The 16,986-nt window shown below is 35.6% G+C and overlaps 2 protein-coding genes across 2 annotated transcripts in view; both read left to right on the top strand.

Annotated features, from left to right (window-relative positions):
- Positions 1–5,674: 5,674 nt before the first annotated feature.
- Positions 5,675–16,986, top strand: part of LOC113227963 (ADP-ribosylation factor-like protein 4C) — a 78,726-nt gene continuing 67,414 nt past the window's right edge. Inside the window, exon 1 of the mRNA XM_026461077.1 lies at positions 5,675–6,131. The gene's annotated coding sequence lies outside the window, so the exon portion shown is untranslated. The remainder of the gene's footprint in view (positions 6,132–16,986) is intronic.
- LOC113228054 overlaps positions 15,252–16,986 on the top strand; it is a 7,637-nt gene continuing 5,902 nt past the window's right edge. Inside the window, exon 1 of the mRNA XM_026461194.1 lies at positions 15,252–15,305. Coding sequence (XP_026316979.1) covers positions 15,252–15,305 — 54 coding nt within the window. The remainder of the gene's footprint in view (positions 15,306–16,986) is intronic.

Genomic DNA, 16,986 nt, shown 5'->3' with positions numbered 1-16,986 from the left:
GTGAACCCAAGGTATAATGACGGTCCTTCGTTTCGTATTTATTTAGGAAATTTTTATTCTTGATGCTGCAATGCAATGGAAAATCGGTGAACTCGAGAGTATTAGAACTAAAGACAGAACTCTATAATCAAAGAGCTCATAGTCCTTCAACTAGCTTTATATTTTCCATTTAAAATATCAGCAACCAATGAATTAAAATAAATGCGAGTTTTTACTTCTAACGCATTAACTTCCAATAAACTTTATTAAGCACCTTAAAACATGTTACAGGGCTGACATGTCACCACATCGAACAATAACCTAACCTCCGGTTAAAAAAACCGACCTCAAAAGTCATTCATCCCCTAGTTTACCACCCTTAGAGGTGGAATATTTTCTTCAAATTTAAATGGGATCACTTCTGAGGTATCTTCTTTGAAACAAAAAAAGAATCATGAAAATCGGTTCACAAGTGGCAAAGTTATCGCGTAACACGCATAACACGTAACACGCATACAAAAAAAAGACATACAGACGAATTGAGAAACTCCTCCTTTTTAGGAAGTCGGTTAAAAATAGAGAAACTTATTAAACCATAAAAAAATCTACGGGCACTATGACGAATAAACAAATTCTGTGGAGCAAACCAAAACTAATAAAGTGTCGTACAGTTGATAAAAGTAAGGCCAAGAAAGTATCTACGTACAACCCACACAATATACAAACTGAATTTGCTTCAGGTTTTCTATTCTCAACTACTAATAAGTTTCATTAACTCATAGGCAGTATCATAAATAGTATTGGCACTATTTATGGTAATGCAAAATTTTACCAGATGAGTGTAGTAGTCCATGTCATTTTCAGTCAAAACTTTGCTTGAAGGGGTCATTAAGCCTTGATCTTCTAATCATTCTCTTAAGCGTGACAATATTTTTTTTAAGTAAATGGGTTTGCAAACCCTGGCAAAGATAGGGTCTTCTATGGAACGAGCACGCCCCGAAGATGCCTATTCAGTCGCACTTTTAGCTACTCGGGGTGTATGTGCTCGAAAACACAGTCGCAGGCAGGCAACTCCATTCCTGGGCTATACGCATTATAAAAGATGACGAAAAACGCTTAGTAGGTACACCTGAAGGGAATATCGACAAAATAAAGATGATATCCCACCGTATGTCTGGATGTCTAAAGTTTTTTTTTTATATTATCAATTGACGGGACCAACAAGTCGTGCGCCTGGTGGTAAGTTACACGCCTGTCCATAACAGTTGCAGTGCCAATAAAAGCTTTAAATCGCAAAGATCTAAAGGGCACTATTACTGCGCCCGTCACTCTGCGACATAAGTTGACAAGTCCCATGTGCCTGTAATTTAACCAGCACCCTTCAAAACCGGAACACAGTAATGCTGACATTACTGCTTGGGGGCAGAAATAGGTAAGGTGGTAGTACTTCCCTGGATGAACTCTACTGCTACTAAAAATTCTACTATGCCACAGCTGAACAAAAGCTAAAAAATGTTGAATCACCTTAACCGTTTCGATTTATGATAACTAATCGCATTCCTCCACCTTTCCCGGACCACACAAGTTGACGCTCCGACTGAGATCATTACGAGAAACTAATGTCCAATTAAAAAATATTATATCTTAGTAAATAATGTGGAGTGAATTGTAATTAGTTTTTTGTTTGGTGTTTGAAGTACCCGTAATTAGTTATTGTTTGTTATTGCTCAGCTGATAATAAATAAACTTGTTTACAAATTAAACATTTGATTGAATAATAACGATTTAAACTTTGAACGATAATGATCTGTATTGTTTGACTAATATAGAGTGTTAATTTTTAACCGACTTGAAATATGTTTTTTTTATGTATGTTACACGATAATTTGTGAACCGATTTTGATAATTCTTTTTTGTTATAAAGAGGGTACCTCAGCAGCAATCCTGATGAATCTGATTTCGCGCACTTTCCAGGCACCGATTTCAATTAAACTTGGTAAATAAATGTAATTCCACGAACTTTTGAGGTCAGTTTTTTTTTAATACTCTGTACTGATATTATTAAGTTATTAGTATATATTAGTTTACTAGTTATATTACTAATTAGTTGTTAGTATAACAGAAAAAGTTTGCTATAAAATTTTAACGCTCCCTTACACAACATAACAATGTTATACTTGAAATACATAAAATATGCATAAAATAGGTATAAAAATGAAGTAAAGCCGCAAATTCCCAGATGGTGGAACCCTCACTACACTCGCCCTTCTAACGGTAGTGACAAAGCGTTTTAGTTTCTTCCCCTCTGATCTAATGACCTCATCTGATATAATAGCTTATTATGACTATGATCTTAAAAAAACTATTTTTGTTTCAGTTATATGTACTTCGTTCAATAAATTATGAAGAATAACAAATATGATAAAAATAAAAAACAAGCTATTCGAGGTATGGCTTCCACAAAATCTTTCTTATGACTATAGAACATAGGTTCCCAAACTTTTTTGCTCACCGCCTACATAGGCAAGATAAAAAAAATTCAGCGTCCACCAACACAAAAAATAATTGAAAACACGTATTGTTTATATTAACCTAACACAAAAAATCACAAGGAAAAAAATTACATATTGTATTCGTAGTGTAGTTTATATGTATAGATAATTCAGGTTGTTTTTTTTTTTTTTTCAAAGGCGGTAACACCCCTTGTGTAACATCATCCCCTAATTCCTTCCGAGGACTCGAACTCTCGAACTATCGAACTCCCAAGGGCTCTTAAGCGCCGAATTTCCAACTTCTTGTATGCCATATTATTTAAAAAAACGGTCCATTACCCACATTCTATCGTATCGATATGCACACATACATGTCTTCAGTATTGAAAACAGAAAACTCAAACAATCCAATCCCAAAGCAATTCCAAAATGCTTGTAATTCATCAAGCCCATCACTAACGTTTACCTATACGTATCAGAACCCCTTCTGCACCATACATCAACGTCACTAAGGCTTGCGACGCTCCTCCATAGATAAACCAAATGAATGGATTCCTTAACTATGCCTATTTTAAGCTAAATTGACCTCTTAAAAGAACTCTTGCTTATATCAAGATCACGATTTGTCGTTATTAGTAATCTCCGTGAAGATAAAATATTATCGGTTTAGGGTTACGATGTAGGTGTTTGTTGAATATGATTAATGACTGGTTCAATTTTGTATCAAGTTGAATATGTAATAGTTGAGTCAACGCAGTCTTTATGTGTGGATGTCTTTATGCTCTGTTATAAAAATTCAATATAATAGTTTCAGATAATCTCTGTATAGAGTACTAAAAAAACCGACCTCAAAAGTTCGTGGAATTATATTTGTTTCCTAAGTTTTATTGAAATCGGTTACCCGAAAGTGCATGAAAACGGATTCGTCCCCTTGTTTGCCACCCTTAGAGGTGGAATATTGTCTTCAAATTTAAATGGGACCAATACTAAGGTAACCTCTTTTCCACAAAAAAGAATCATCAAAATCGGTACACAAATCACGGTTCTCCCGTAACATACATGCAAAAAAATACTGTCGAATTGAAAACCTCCTCCCTTTTTTAAGGTCGGTTAAGAATAGAAGATCCTATCTAGAATTTAAAATACCGTCAAGAACTTTTTGTCTGTACGATTAGTTCAAGCAAAAAACCTATTAGAGGTATTAATTATACTACTCGCATTGAAGTTTTCCTGATACAAACCATATTTTATGAAAAAGAAAATTCATGAGACATTAAAGTAAGGTTGAAGGAAATCGTAAATAAAATGTGTAATTTTATTTACGGTTCAACATTTATCTCACACTGTTTTCGATTTTCCTTGTTTGTATATATGTATAGACATGATATACGAGATAACTTTCCCAAAGCAAAAGCAATCGAGAACTACTTGATTTATATCGGTTTCCTAAATAAACTTTCTCAACTGCCTTTCTATATGTACTACACGTGCGTATGTAATATGTACTCTATATTGAAACACACCTTTCTCTTGTAAAACTAACAATACGAAATCTCCTGTATGTCTATCAGTAAAATCCCCACAGAACAATAAATACAATAGAAGTGGTTAGTTAGCATCTGACGCGTGCCAACTATAGGTCTCGCAAGACCTATTTGAGCTCAGTCCGCCATTTTCGCTTTGTATGGTATGGTTGTGTCGTTCTTTTGTGCAAATTCTCTAAAATCGTACAAAAATGTCTTATTGTGCTGTTTTGGATATTAATCGAGGCTTAAGGCACTTCCATTGTGTTTTTCTTCCGTGAAAATCCCCAAAAGCAATTAATGCACAATAAAGAATTTATTGTATTGGGTGAATGGAGGCAAGCTAATTTGCGGTGTCGCCAGAGATAAAAACATGTGGCGATACGGCGACCTCCGATAAGTAATATATCTGATGGCTGTGATGCCTGAGCTCGTATGGAGTTTACTATTTTCTTAAGATTAAAAAACTTCAGGAAGACATCAACCTGATCTATCAGTAGGGCAAAAATAACATCTTCTCTTCAATACTTAAAAGAATTCATGACCCATGTCGAGCCTATTGAAGACTTAGGCATCTCTCAGACTCAGATTCATCTCAATTTTCACTAGCATATGAAAGTCCTAACTACCAATTGCTGTCGAAGGATAGGACTCTGGTTAAGGGCAAACTTGAAGCAGCTTCAGTTGTTTGGAACCCACTCGAGGCTAGTTATGCCATGCTTCAGAAGAAAATCCAAAAACGTTCTTGTGATTCTTAAACGAAAAAGTTTATATGTACTATGTACCCGTTTTATACATCCGTAAATTCTTTCTTGGCGTCTTGAGATTTAATTCTCTAGAAGAAAAATGTAATTATATACAACTGACTATGGCTAGTAGGATCTTATAAGAAGACTCGGACTATCTGGAATAGGTTGTACGGCCACGTAATCACAAATTGCTGGCAATGCGGTAGCATGCACTGTGTCACATAGTAAATACCTGCTTGTTCGCGCTCTGCGGTGTCTTCATGCGTTTCTTGGACGTACCTGCACCAGACTGCGATATTTTTGGAAGTAGATGGGTGTATGATGAAACAGGAGAATTTAGTGAAACTATTGTCTTAAGGTGCAATACTCATATTCTGTGATTAAGCTCATCCAGATGGCCTATAATTAAAAAATATTTTGTTTGGTTCTAAAACCTCAAAATTAAATAAAAACTTGGCACTTCAACATAAATTTGGCATAGCTCTTCAAAAACATTATTCATATGACGCTGATACATACATCATATTCAGAAACTGGCAACACCACTTATAAAATAAACGGCTCCCCGACCGACCTTGCACGAAATTACAGAAATTCTTTTAGACTCTATTCATGACAATAACCAACCTTTATATGTAAATTACGAGTCATCACACTTTGGCCCATTTCTGGCAGTTGCACAATCTTTAAATAAATTCTTGCTGTAAATACTGTCATTTGTTTTCAAAGCCGGGCGCTATGCATAGCGAAAGTGGAGCAAGGCAGAGGATGCAAAACAGAATGGCGAGTGATGTGCAGCGGTTCCAAAACAAACATCCATCCCGTTACCTTGGTCCGGTGCTCAAACAAGCGAGCACTGCGAACATCGCGCGGATGCAAACGAAGTTCGATCTTTATTCAACCAACCGACTCGGTTGGCGGCTCACTGCCTCGCTCTCTTCAGTCCGTAGGTGACCGCGGGCGGGGCGGCACGTCCGGTGCGCGCCTCGCGTTGCATTGTTTTTCCTGTGAGCATTGTTTTAATTCAGCCGACCATAATCGATACGATATTCCAGTGACATTTGATGGCCTATATGCTTTTCAATTTTAACGCTAAATCAAATCAAGTGACAATAAGGTGTCTTATTCTAGCTAGGTAATAGATACTTGCTAGAAGGAGGCTTATTGACAAGTGAAACTCTTTATTGCCCCATTCGTCCACCTGTGATTCTGGATTGGTTATTGAACAGTGAATAAGTGATCTTTGTTGTAAGGGAAAGCATGCAAATCGATAATCAAGTGGATACCCAGCTGCGAGCAGGAGAGAGCTCTTACTGTGCGGTTTATTACTCGGTTGCATATTGATTACTCTGCCACTAGGATCACTGGATACTGGATACATAATTGAGGTAAGTTACATTAATTCAAGCTGCACCATGAAATCTTTACATATTCCTCAATTTTATTACAGATACTTTAATCCAGGAGCTTATGCTGCAGCATACTTCATGTTTAAAAGAGAATTGCGTTCCAGTGCAATGCCAAAATTTTATATAATAAAGGTATTGGAAACCGGGGGAAGTTTATGTTTGTCTATTGTAGTATGTTTATTCCCTACGTTATATTTACGTAGGTGGAATAGGTCCCACCACAGTACAGGAAACAGAAGAACTATTAATTTATTGTAATTTGCTATTTACACCTGCATATCAACACACCCACACTCGATATGTTTCCAATATTTATTCTGTCTTATCTCCTGCGACCCTCTGACCTAGATCCTGCGACCTATATCCTGTGACTACCGACGTCCAATATTGTACCTAAAATGACAAACAAAACCTTCGTGTGACAACTTAACACAGATTCATGACAATTTTTACAACATCGTTAATATCCACTGTCACTGACGGCAAAACATAAAGACCTGCTCTGATTCAGATCACAAATAACCTCAAAGTGAAATTATCCAAAGTAGAAATATTTTAACTAGACTTATAACAATTTAATGTCAATGGCAACACTCGAGTAAATCGAAGTCGCATTTCATTTCTTTTTTGTTAACAACACCCGCCAGCGACTCTGGTTAATGTTCAGAATAAAAACAAGCTAACCGAACCAAATCCGATTCTGCTATACGTACTTTTTATGAAACTTTACTTTATAGAGCGGTAAGGCTAGCTGCCAAAACTGCTGCAAAATATTATTTAGACAAGATCATAAATAAAGATCGACACGTTTTATTGGCGCTGACACACAGCATATATACGAGTATATATCATGATGTTTTGAAAATATATTAAACTGTTTGGGCTACAGTTCTACGAATGGATGGCAAAAACTGTCCTAAAAATGTCAACAAGATACTTGAGTTAGAAACCTCTTGAGCCGACGCTATAAGTCAAAGTTAGAATTTCATAACAGTTTGACTGAACAATAATGACTATTGTCGTTGTAATGAAAACAATTCAGCAATAAATTCACGCTACTCTTTCATACCGCCATAGTCGCACTCATCTAACAAGGATTAACTTTGTAGAACGCCGCGCACTATTACTAACAAACAGTCGTTTTTACTACAAGAATCCAAAGTACAAGATACCAATTATTTAAGCATTATATACGTAATAAGAAAACATTTGTGTCCAAATTATGACATGTGTCCTTAATATCATCAACATAATTTGTCCACTCCATCAAACCTTCATAAACAGATTTTGTTATCAACCAAATGCGTGAGTAAGCGTATTGATTGGTTTCTTTTTCAAGCTCTGCATTGTCCTAGAATCCCAGACAAAATATTGACATCTATTGTGTGTTGTTTGCAGTGTGTGTTGTGTAGAAGGTAGTATGGCTGGTTATCTCAATCTATACAGCAAGTAGCACCTACCTGCGCGCAAAGCCTCGTCCGGGCTCCGGTTACCGACAACAATAAAACTGCAGTGGTTAACGCAGCAGGTAGAGTAAAATTGCATGGTTAAGGTCTTCTGTTCGTTGTACCGCATACATGAATTCAAAAATATGGTGTATTAGGAATGAAAACTTTCGTGTATACATAGAGACAAACATATGTATATGCTTCTATTGCAAGCATTTTAAACAAACTTTTTCGTCTGAAAGTTCTGAACTATATTTTATTAGTGGCCGCTTCGAACAAAGCGTAACGAAAATAACTTCTAGGAAGGGTTTCGCAAATAATAGGTAGGTATTTTTATCATTTATGCTGATTGCCTTTTAAGATTTAGTTTCGAACTTAAGTGAGAAATACAACAAGACTTGAATCGTAAACAGATCTAAATTTGGTAATTCGTTTGGTATTATACTCAATGTAAATAATAACAACACTTTGTTTGCACGCCTTTATGCAAAATCGAGCTTCGTTTATTTATAAGCCTGCTGCAAGGGATGCAGCTGTTAATCATTGTGCAAATTACTAGATTGAGTGACAGAGAGCAGCTGCAGGGAACAGGGTTCTATTCAAATTTCCTTATAGACGAGAGAAATCTGGACACACAGTTGGTTGCACACCTGATCGCTGGCCATAACCAGTTTCGCCACCTGGTTCGCATTGTGTACATGATCAAATTGCACCTTGTCGTCGTCTATACTTATTCACATTGAGTGTAATATCTCGTTTGTAACAATACTGAACGCTAGAAGGTCACGAAGAGGTTTGTTATTTATCCAAGTACACTTCTGGGAGTAGTCTCGTCGCAATGTATATATATATGTTGTATACATATACTCTTTGTTATCGTCTTGAGTCCAATTTTTCCTTTAGGTATCTCAATCATCTCATTTTATCTTTTTGAAACAATATTGAATTACCTAATTGTTTTCTATATTACTTACTATGTCTTTAAGTGTTCAGATTTTTTATTGAAAATGTTCAAATTAAACTTTCCATCATTAAAAACAGGTATTTCGACAACTAGTTGCCATGTCAGAATAAAAGCGACAAATTTTAAACAGAATTAATACAAATACAAATGAGTGATTAAAGCGAAAAGAAAGTGCGCTGCAATCGATCAGTGGAGCAATTATCGCTCTTACTTGACAGCCGCCATCGATGCACCATTGTACTTATTGCCACTACTTACATGCACTTTCTTCGTAGACACGTGAGTTTAGACGTGCTACTAATTGGAGTTAGCCGTTACATTTTTATGACCGAGTAGTTATAATATGACTATTGTCAAGTGTATATTACTTGTATTTTACACACCTTAGTGTATTAAAACTAAGGAGATAATTAGGCATTACTGGATGAATACAACTTCAACGAGAAATGGCTTACGTAATTATACGAACCTGTTACAGTTACTGTGGCAGCACTGTCAATTTTGCTACTAATCAGTCATAATCACAAACTCGATCAACTGAACATTTTCCACATTCAGTAACTAAGTACTTATACGAACGAATTATCACATAACAAAGACGTGTCATTAGATAAGAAGCATATAAAAGTGGAGCAAGGCTTATTTAATCCGACTAAGTTAAAGTGAATCAATATCCTATTCTTACAAAAGTAAAAGCTGAGAGATAAGAAATAATTTCCAGGTACCAATCTGGATTAACCATAGAAAAGATTCCTGCATAAGCGGCGAAAATTTATGCTGGTTTTCAATGATTCTGATTAACCTCGACGTAACTTGAGAAATTAGAATTACAAACCGTCACATTATTTCGAACATAAGTACATGGTCATGACAATTACAATGTCATTTTGTAAGTAACTATGTCAACAGCGTTCACTTTCGCATGACTCTCTGGGAGTTTTTAACGTCGTCGGTCGGCGCGTTTTCAATTTATGCCTATTGTTGCCCAATAAAAGACTATTTGCACAAGTGCAGTCACTGTCAATAATTGTTATAACTACGCAGCGATTACAGTTGATTCCTTCCGTGCGAGTTACTCTATCAAAAGATGAATTACACGCACGTGGGACATGTCGACTTATGTCTCAGGGTGCGGGCGCAATGGCGGTGCCCTTCACACCTTTGCGGTTTAAAGCTCTGAATAGCACTGCAATTGCTATGGACAGGCGTGTCCCTTACCACCAGGGGTACGACTTGTTCGTCCCGTCACTTGGTATCATTAAAAAACAGGAATATTGTAAAACAAATTTCGATATTCATTACGAGGTTCGAGTTTAAACTATCCACTCGGAACTTGTAAACATAAAAAATGTGTTTAAGAACAAGAATATTACTGTTTTCTGTAAAACAACTGCAGGTGTTATGTAAATCAAACAATCCTTGTTACAAAATGAGTTACAAAATGATTTATTAATTATCCGATTACTAAAATATAAAATAATAATATCCAATGTGCCTCTCACGGACATACCTTAACCCTGATTCACCCCATTCGTATTCTGATGCGTAAAAGCCGCTACGTGGCAACAAATTCCTAACCATCCCGTGATTCATCATTCTTTTATTCACCGTTCTATTTGGATATAATTCAAAAATGAAAATATTCTAGAAGCTAATAATACACCTGTTGATTCATGTCATGAAGATTTAGTTAATATTATTTGTAAGGGTTGTTAGAAGTGTCTATCGCTTTGTTCGCAACATATTAAACACATTTCAATTACGAAATCACGTAGTCCAATATTTTATAGAATAATTATAAATGAATTGACATCAAAATAGAATGAAAAAGCATGGGGATTTATTATCAAATCGTGCGTCTATCCAATTTATTGTACAGTTAGTGTTAAAACATTAAATAGCTGTGTTGTAATATAGCCGTGCGCACAGCACCTTGCGCAAAATGTAATTGATTATGACAGCAACCTTTTTTTAAATAGATACTGTACGTAAATCTTACTTGTGTACAAATGTTATATCATAATGCTGAGTTTCAAGGCGTTTGCCGTGTTTTGCTTATAAATTTCACAGGTTAACGTGAGATTTATTATCTTTGGTCTAAATTCGGGATAGGTGTATTTTGCCTGAAATTCTAGAATAACCTAACTAGTTCCCTTGCGGATATTGGTACTAAAGTTTGTTTAGAATATTGCTTAATTTACGAACTACGCAACACCGCTTGTCAACCTATTCTGACCGTTAATTAAAGATTTTATTTATATAGTGCTGTATCTACATTAACGAAACTATTAATTAACTGATCGTTAATAAACTATTTCAAACAAAGCACCTTCAAGGTTTTACTGAATTAACATCTGATTAAATGCCTACTGCTGGTTTATTTTATTTATAAAGTAGTAAAGGTAGGTAGTAAATTAGAAGTATGATTTGCGAGTTTGACGAATTGCAAATCATCTTTAGAAAGTTTAACGAATAGATTTTGCACTGTTCAATGAAATATAATTTCTACTTCTTTTCAATTATGCTCCTTGGAACACAATAACTGTGTTTTGTACTTGGATGACAAAAATTCGTGGTAGTGACCCGTTTAGCTCTGGCAGATACCTAGTCTCCATCTATGATATTTGAAATAAATATTGTAAATGTCAAATCTGTACAAAGGTATATTTATAAAGAACAATCCTTAAAGTCTCTTGCTCATTCTTTTCAGGAGAATCTGCCTTGCGAATGAGCAATAGAGTTTAGTCAATATGACGATTTCAAGTGTAATTTGCATACCTATGAAATATGGGTTATTTGAGTTTGAAGTGATTAACAATCGAAAACTACGTATTTACGTTACTTTGACGTTTTTATATATTCATGTCAACATATACGTGCTAAAACGAATGTCAGTATTAATTTCTATTTGCCTAACGCAAACGTATACGAGTTTACATGTTAACAGTAAATTTGAAACACTCTTCACTGTTCTGGCACTCTATCCACACACGACATTGGACGTTATCGTGGTCCAAATTTTGCGTGTAAACATTAGCTGTAGTTGGAATGGTGAAGATGATCGGTTAATTGCGTAATTTTGACAAAAAGTCAATTGTATCAGAATAGACAAGAATGAATTTTTTAAATTAATGATTTTTAAATATTTATTTTATGATACCAAATCACAAAACGAACTAGTTGTACGCCTGATGGTAAGCGACACGCCTATCCATAGCAGTTGTAGTACCACTCAAAGCTTTAAAATGCAAAGATCTGAGGAACATTGCACCCATCACTTTAAGACGTAAGTTGACAAGTCTCATGTGCCTGTAATTTCACCAGCACTCTTACCCTTCAAAACCGGAACGCGGTAATGCTCTCGTTACCGCGTGGCGGCAGAAAGATGTGGGGTAGCAGTATAGCTACTAATTGTTTACAACAATGTGTTTGCAGATTTGAAACGCCGATTGACGGGAACGATTGATTTAAATTCGCCGAATTTATGATTCCTAGTATGTACCTATATTTAAAACGATTTAACACTGAGCTACCTGAGAAAATAGTAAAGTATAACCCAAACTAAATCACGCAAGACTACTTGGTTTCATCACTTGTCACACTTACCTCTATTTTCACTAACTCCACCATTGTTTAACTAAATGTCGAGTTTGCTTACTTTTCGGAATTAAACAAGTTTCTCGCGAGTTTTTGTTTTGCTTCTCAATTGTTTTCATATTTCGCGTCTTCTTAAGAAATACACTATTCGAGCGAAGTTCCGCCTCTTTCATTTTGCCTCGTTATAAAGTTTTATTTTCTTCTATGACTTGTCCTTCTTCTTGACTTCGAAGATTAGTAAAAAAAATGTTACTATATTTAAATCATATCGCGTATGTACCTATGTACTGTACTTACATAAATGTTCTGCTACTTTCTGTTTTTATAAAAAATCATAACTATAACGGTTTAATATTTTTGAAAACAAATAATACTATAGAATCAATTTATTACACAAAGCAACCCCAGACAGTTTCCTAATTAAAACGATCATGATATTACGAAAGTTGCATAATTAGTAACCACGTGCTAAAAAGAAGTTGTAAAATTAGTACCTTACTTAACCAATGGCAAGCGATTACAATTGGGCAGCTTTCCCACGCAGAGTTAACTCACATACTTAAATTCGTAACTAGAAGCTATAGAGACAGTCATCTAAATACGGACTTTATTAACAGAACCTTAGGCGCAAAGTCCAAAACATTATAAAGAAATTTCGAGTAATATTGTTGACTTCTAACTATATTGTACTAGTGTTAGACCATCGCCATCGGTGTCAAATGACTTAGTTAGATTGTATATTGTTAAACTTCAATCCAATAACAGCTTTATTATTAGTACATTTTAGAACTGCCCTACTAGGTCAGAAAAACGCATTAGGACATTGCTACACAATACCGTCATCTAGCAGAATGCTTCATGGCAGTATCTATAGTCTGCTCACACAGTGTCCCATGAGAGCCCATTCCGAATCTGTACTTGCACCAATATCACAACAATGTTTTGGTGCTGTAAGCGTAAATCAGAGCTTTCCAATGTTCAAGTACATTGTTTTGTAACGTGATTGTCCGGGGAGGCGTCTATGCATTATGTTTATTTGAATAGAAGATGAAACAATGGAACAAATCGCTTTCAATAAATGAATAATTAAATGAAATATACTTTGTGAATTATTTCTTTATTGTCAAAAAATAGAGTTCTTAGTAAAAACCTACATCCAAATGTCTATAAACATACATAAATTACATACATTATTCTAATTTCATTTAAACGTTTAACATTTCTTTATATATCAATGTAATAATAAGTAATTTCATACGTCACGTAAAGCCGTAGAAAATTCTGAAAGTTATATTAGAAAAGTTTTGTTTGTATGAAGAATGTTGAACAAAGGCGGTAATGTTACAACACGGACACGTAATCTGTATTTCCAAATGTTAACGTCATTGTTACTTTTGTCGTACATTGTATGAAATATATCCTTGTTTTAGAGGTATAATAAAAAATCCCCATAACAAAAACATAGCTTTTTTAGAAAAAAAAAATCGCAACGCAATACTATATAGCATGTGGCTTTGGACCAACCAATAACAAAATAGACCCACTAACAAATGAAACATTTCTACATCATAATTTCATTGGCAATAATCTAATTTGACATCGTTACAAAGCAAACAAGCTATCACAAAAGTATAAAGGAAATATTGGTACAATTGGTCACGTAACGTGATTGAGAATTGAGCATTGAGCAAGTGTGTAATTTGGGACTGTAAATTATTCAAAACTGATACAAATATTAACAAGTGTATTGATATTATACTGTACGTATTTATACGGCATTGAAGTAAAACTCCACCCGTATCGGCGCAACTGAAATTGTGGCAACGATAAGTTGTATATATTCCAGAAATAATACATATATTTCTCAAAATTACCCTAAAAATCTCAGACGATTTTGTTCTTTAAGAAAAGAGAAAAATTACAAATTAAACATTCTTATAACACATGATAGAAAGGTAATAATAGTCAGGTGAACACAAAATCAGATATCGTAATTATTCGATTTTTCTAAATTCAATTTTACACAAGGCTTATCTATATTACCGTAGATTTCTCTTCTAGAGAGCTATTCTAGTAAATTCTCGGAAACCGTGCTGGAAGAAAAGTACCTTCACACTGTCTGTAAGGAAATCCACACCTTATAAACGCTCAGAACTTAGGTCACACCTTCATCTTGAAGGCTCTATAGTTACAACGATATCTATGTACTAACGAAGTATTAAACTGAAGTCTTTGTATAACTTAACATATGTACTTCGTCAATGTTGATTGATGTTATAACAAATCATAAAGGTTAATTCAATCTATTCAGTTATCGTTGTGTTGTATTGTAACACTTCTCTTTAGAAGAAAAAATATTACAAAATATCGAATGGCCTTTCGTTAAAAGTCTGCAAAGATTGACTTTTATCAGTAGACTCGCCTTAAAAGCCTTATAACTTACAACGGCTTATAACTGTTACCAGTTACCTGCTCAGCACAAAGGCTACTAATAACTAACCGACTGTCACTAGGTGTGCACTGTGGAAACAGAAAAACCTCCACCGCCTTATTTCATCATCCCTCCAGAGCACTACCACCAGTAGCGATCTGTGGTGGGCCGTGTGGAAGTCCTTGAATCGACTTGGCAACCAGGTATGTCGCTGCAGAGACGAAAAGTGTAAATGGGTGTGACGATGTGACCTCCTTCCATCGTCATCCTACCCTTTTATCACCTTTTCTCTGGTTCCTGGCCACTTCCCCGTGGTCACTCTCAGCTCAATCGCTGAAGCGAGCAATGCTGCTCGTCTAATTTTGATCATTTTACCAGTTCCCAACCTAAATCATGTGTCAATTTTAATACCAATCTAACATAGTAATATTGTTTAACTCGGCCTCGGCGATAAGTCTGTGTCACGTTTTTAGTACTTAAGTAGGGAGTGTTTTGTAGCGTTGTACCTGTTTTTTATACCCTTTTCTTGTTACAGCCTTTCCTTTTTCTTTCGACTTTACGAAATAAGTTATGTGGAACAAAATAGAATACTCCGGATTCTATTTTATTGCCGTGAACCTGGTCACGGCAGTTTACAACCTCTTCATGGGGGTTCAGAGATGCTGGTCTATGCTCCAACACAGTCCCTGCCGCACTTGCTCCACTACCAACAGGTATTCCTGTTTGAGGGAAGATCTTTATGCGGTCACGGGCAGGGCAGTCAAGGTGGCAACATACTATTCGAAGTCAATATAGTTTTAAAATAAAAGACCATCAACAAGATAAAAATGAAAAGATCAGTAGATAATATTCCAAACATAATTAATTGTGCTAACAAATTCGATTCGTAGAATTTATCTAAATTTTACTTTATTGAAAACCAAATTCATGCAAAAGCTCATATTAAAATAGGTTTCTGGGCTTATTAATTAAACTTTGATATTAAATACTCCCTTTTGGCCTTTTTGCACTCGTAAATTAATATTATTTTCTGTCTAGACAGAAACTTTCGAGACTTCTAAAATTGTTGTGCTTCACATATAACCATCACTTAGTCTCAGTTTTATCACCGTATATTGTATATTTATGATAATATAAACTATTTACTATAACTTGACTTACTTATTTTACGTCTACATGATAATTTTGGAAACGTATTCTTTTGACTTTTAAGTCTCAAAATAAAATTGTTAACAGTGGATATATACGTGTGTGGATATATTCAATATTTAGATTCCTTAAAAAGTAAACATTTTAACTTTTAAAAAAGCAGTGTACCTATCCACCCTGTACGCTATGTGCACCTTAAAATCTTCCCCTTTGTTCTGAAATTTGTACTCCTACTTCGCTGCTCTCCGGCTTGGAAGCCCCATAACCTGCTCACTTCCACAGGTGGTAATTATGGTACCTTTACGTCTCCTCATCAGACACGACGCATGCATCAAAGGAACTTCCAGCACGTTGAGTACCAGACACTCCTCAAAGAAATCATCCACTGGACTTCTTAAATGGTAATCGTGCCCGCTGTGTCTCAAGATCAGAGGCATATCATGAATATAAACGATGCGATCCTTAATCGTTTATAATGTATCGGCCACGTGTGTCAGACGCCACATGTATTGATACTTTGATCTCTAAAACACCATAAAGAGAGTTGACTGTACAGCATTGCCAATGAAAAGATTCAAGAAGCCAAAAGTACCAAGACGTTCGCTCGGAGATGAAACCTTAGTTTCTTGAGGTCCCTATGTCCTTTATTTCTATAAAATGGTATTTAAAAACAGGTATACCCTAGGGCTGGCAGCTAACTTGCCGAACGTATTTGCGTTGCCATACAAAATGGGGAGGCTACATTGAGGTAATAAGTAATGGGAGGCTACCAGCATATTGGACATTCGCCGCATGGACCCAATTTAATCCATTTAACGTAGCTCTAGTCGTAGTAGTATTTAATAAGCCTTTGATGTTTGTTGCCCCATATAAACAAGCCAGTATTACGTACCCACCCACATATTACATATATATATATATTGTAGAGAAAACAAATTAGTGTGAGTTCAACGGAAGACTCCAACCGATCGATGGGAGGAAAGGACCGCTTGGCATTTGCCCTGCAGATGTTTGAGAGTCACCATCTCAAGAACCCTATTGTTATTTCTACCTATTGTATTGTCACTTTTGAAATGACTAGTTACCGCATTGCTAACGTTGTTTCGAAAACTAAATACTTAGTTAAGGTCACAAAAATTAATAATTTTGGTATGAACTTGTTATTCCATTGTTGCGGACACCGAGCTACATAATCCGTGCCGACCGCCTACTCGCCAACCACTGTACTAGATGAGAGAATTCCCC

The sequence above is a fragment of the Hyposmocoma kahamanoa genome, unplaced genomic scaffold (genome assembly GCF_003589595.1).
Source record: "Hyposmocoma kahamanoa isolate Upper Pololo Valley unplaced genomic scaffold, ASM358959v1 220, whole genome shotgun sequence".
NCBI classification, from domain to species: Eukaryota; Metazoa; Arthropoda; class Insecta; order Lepidoptera; family Cosmopterigidae; genus Hyposmocoma; species Hyposmocoma kahamanoa.
Note: the sequence above shows the minus strand (reverse complement) of the source record. Positions and strands in the feature narration are given on the sequence as shown.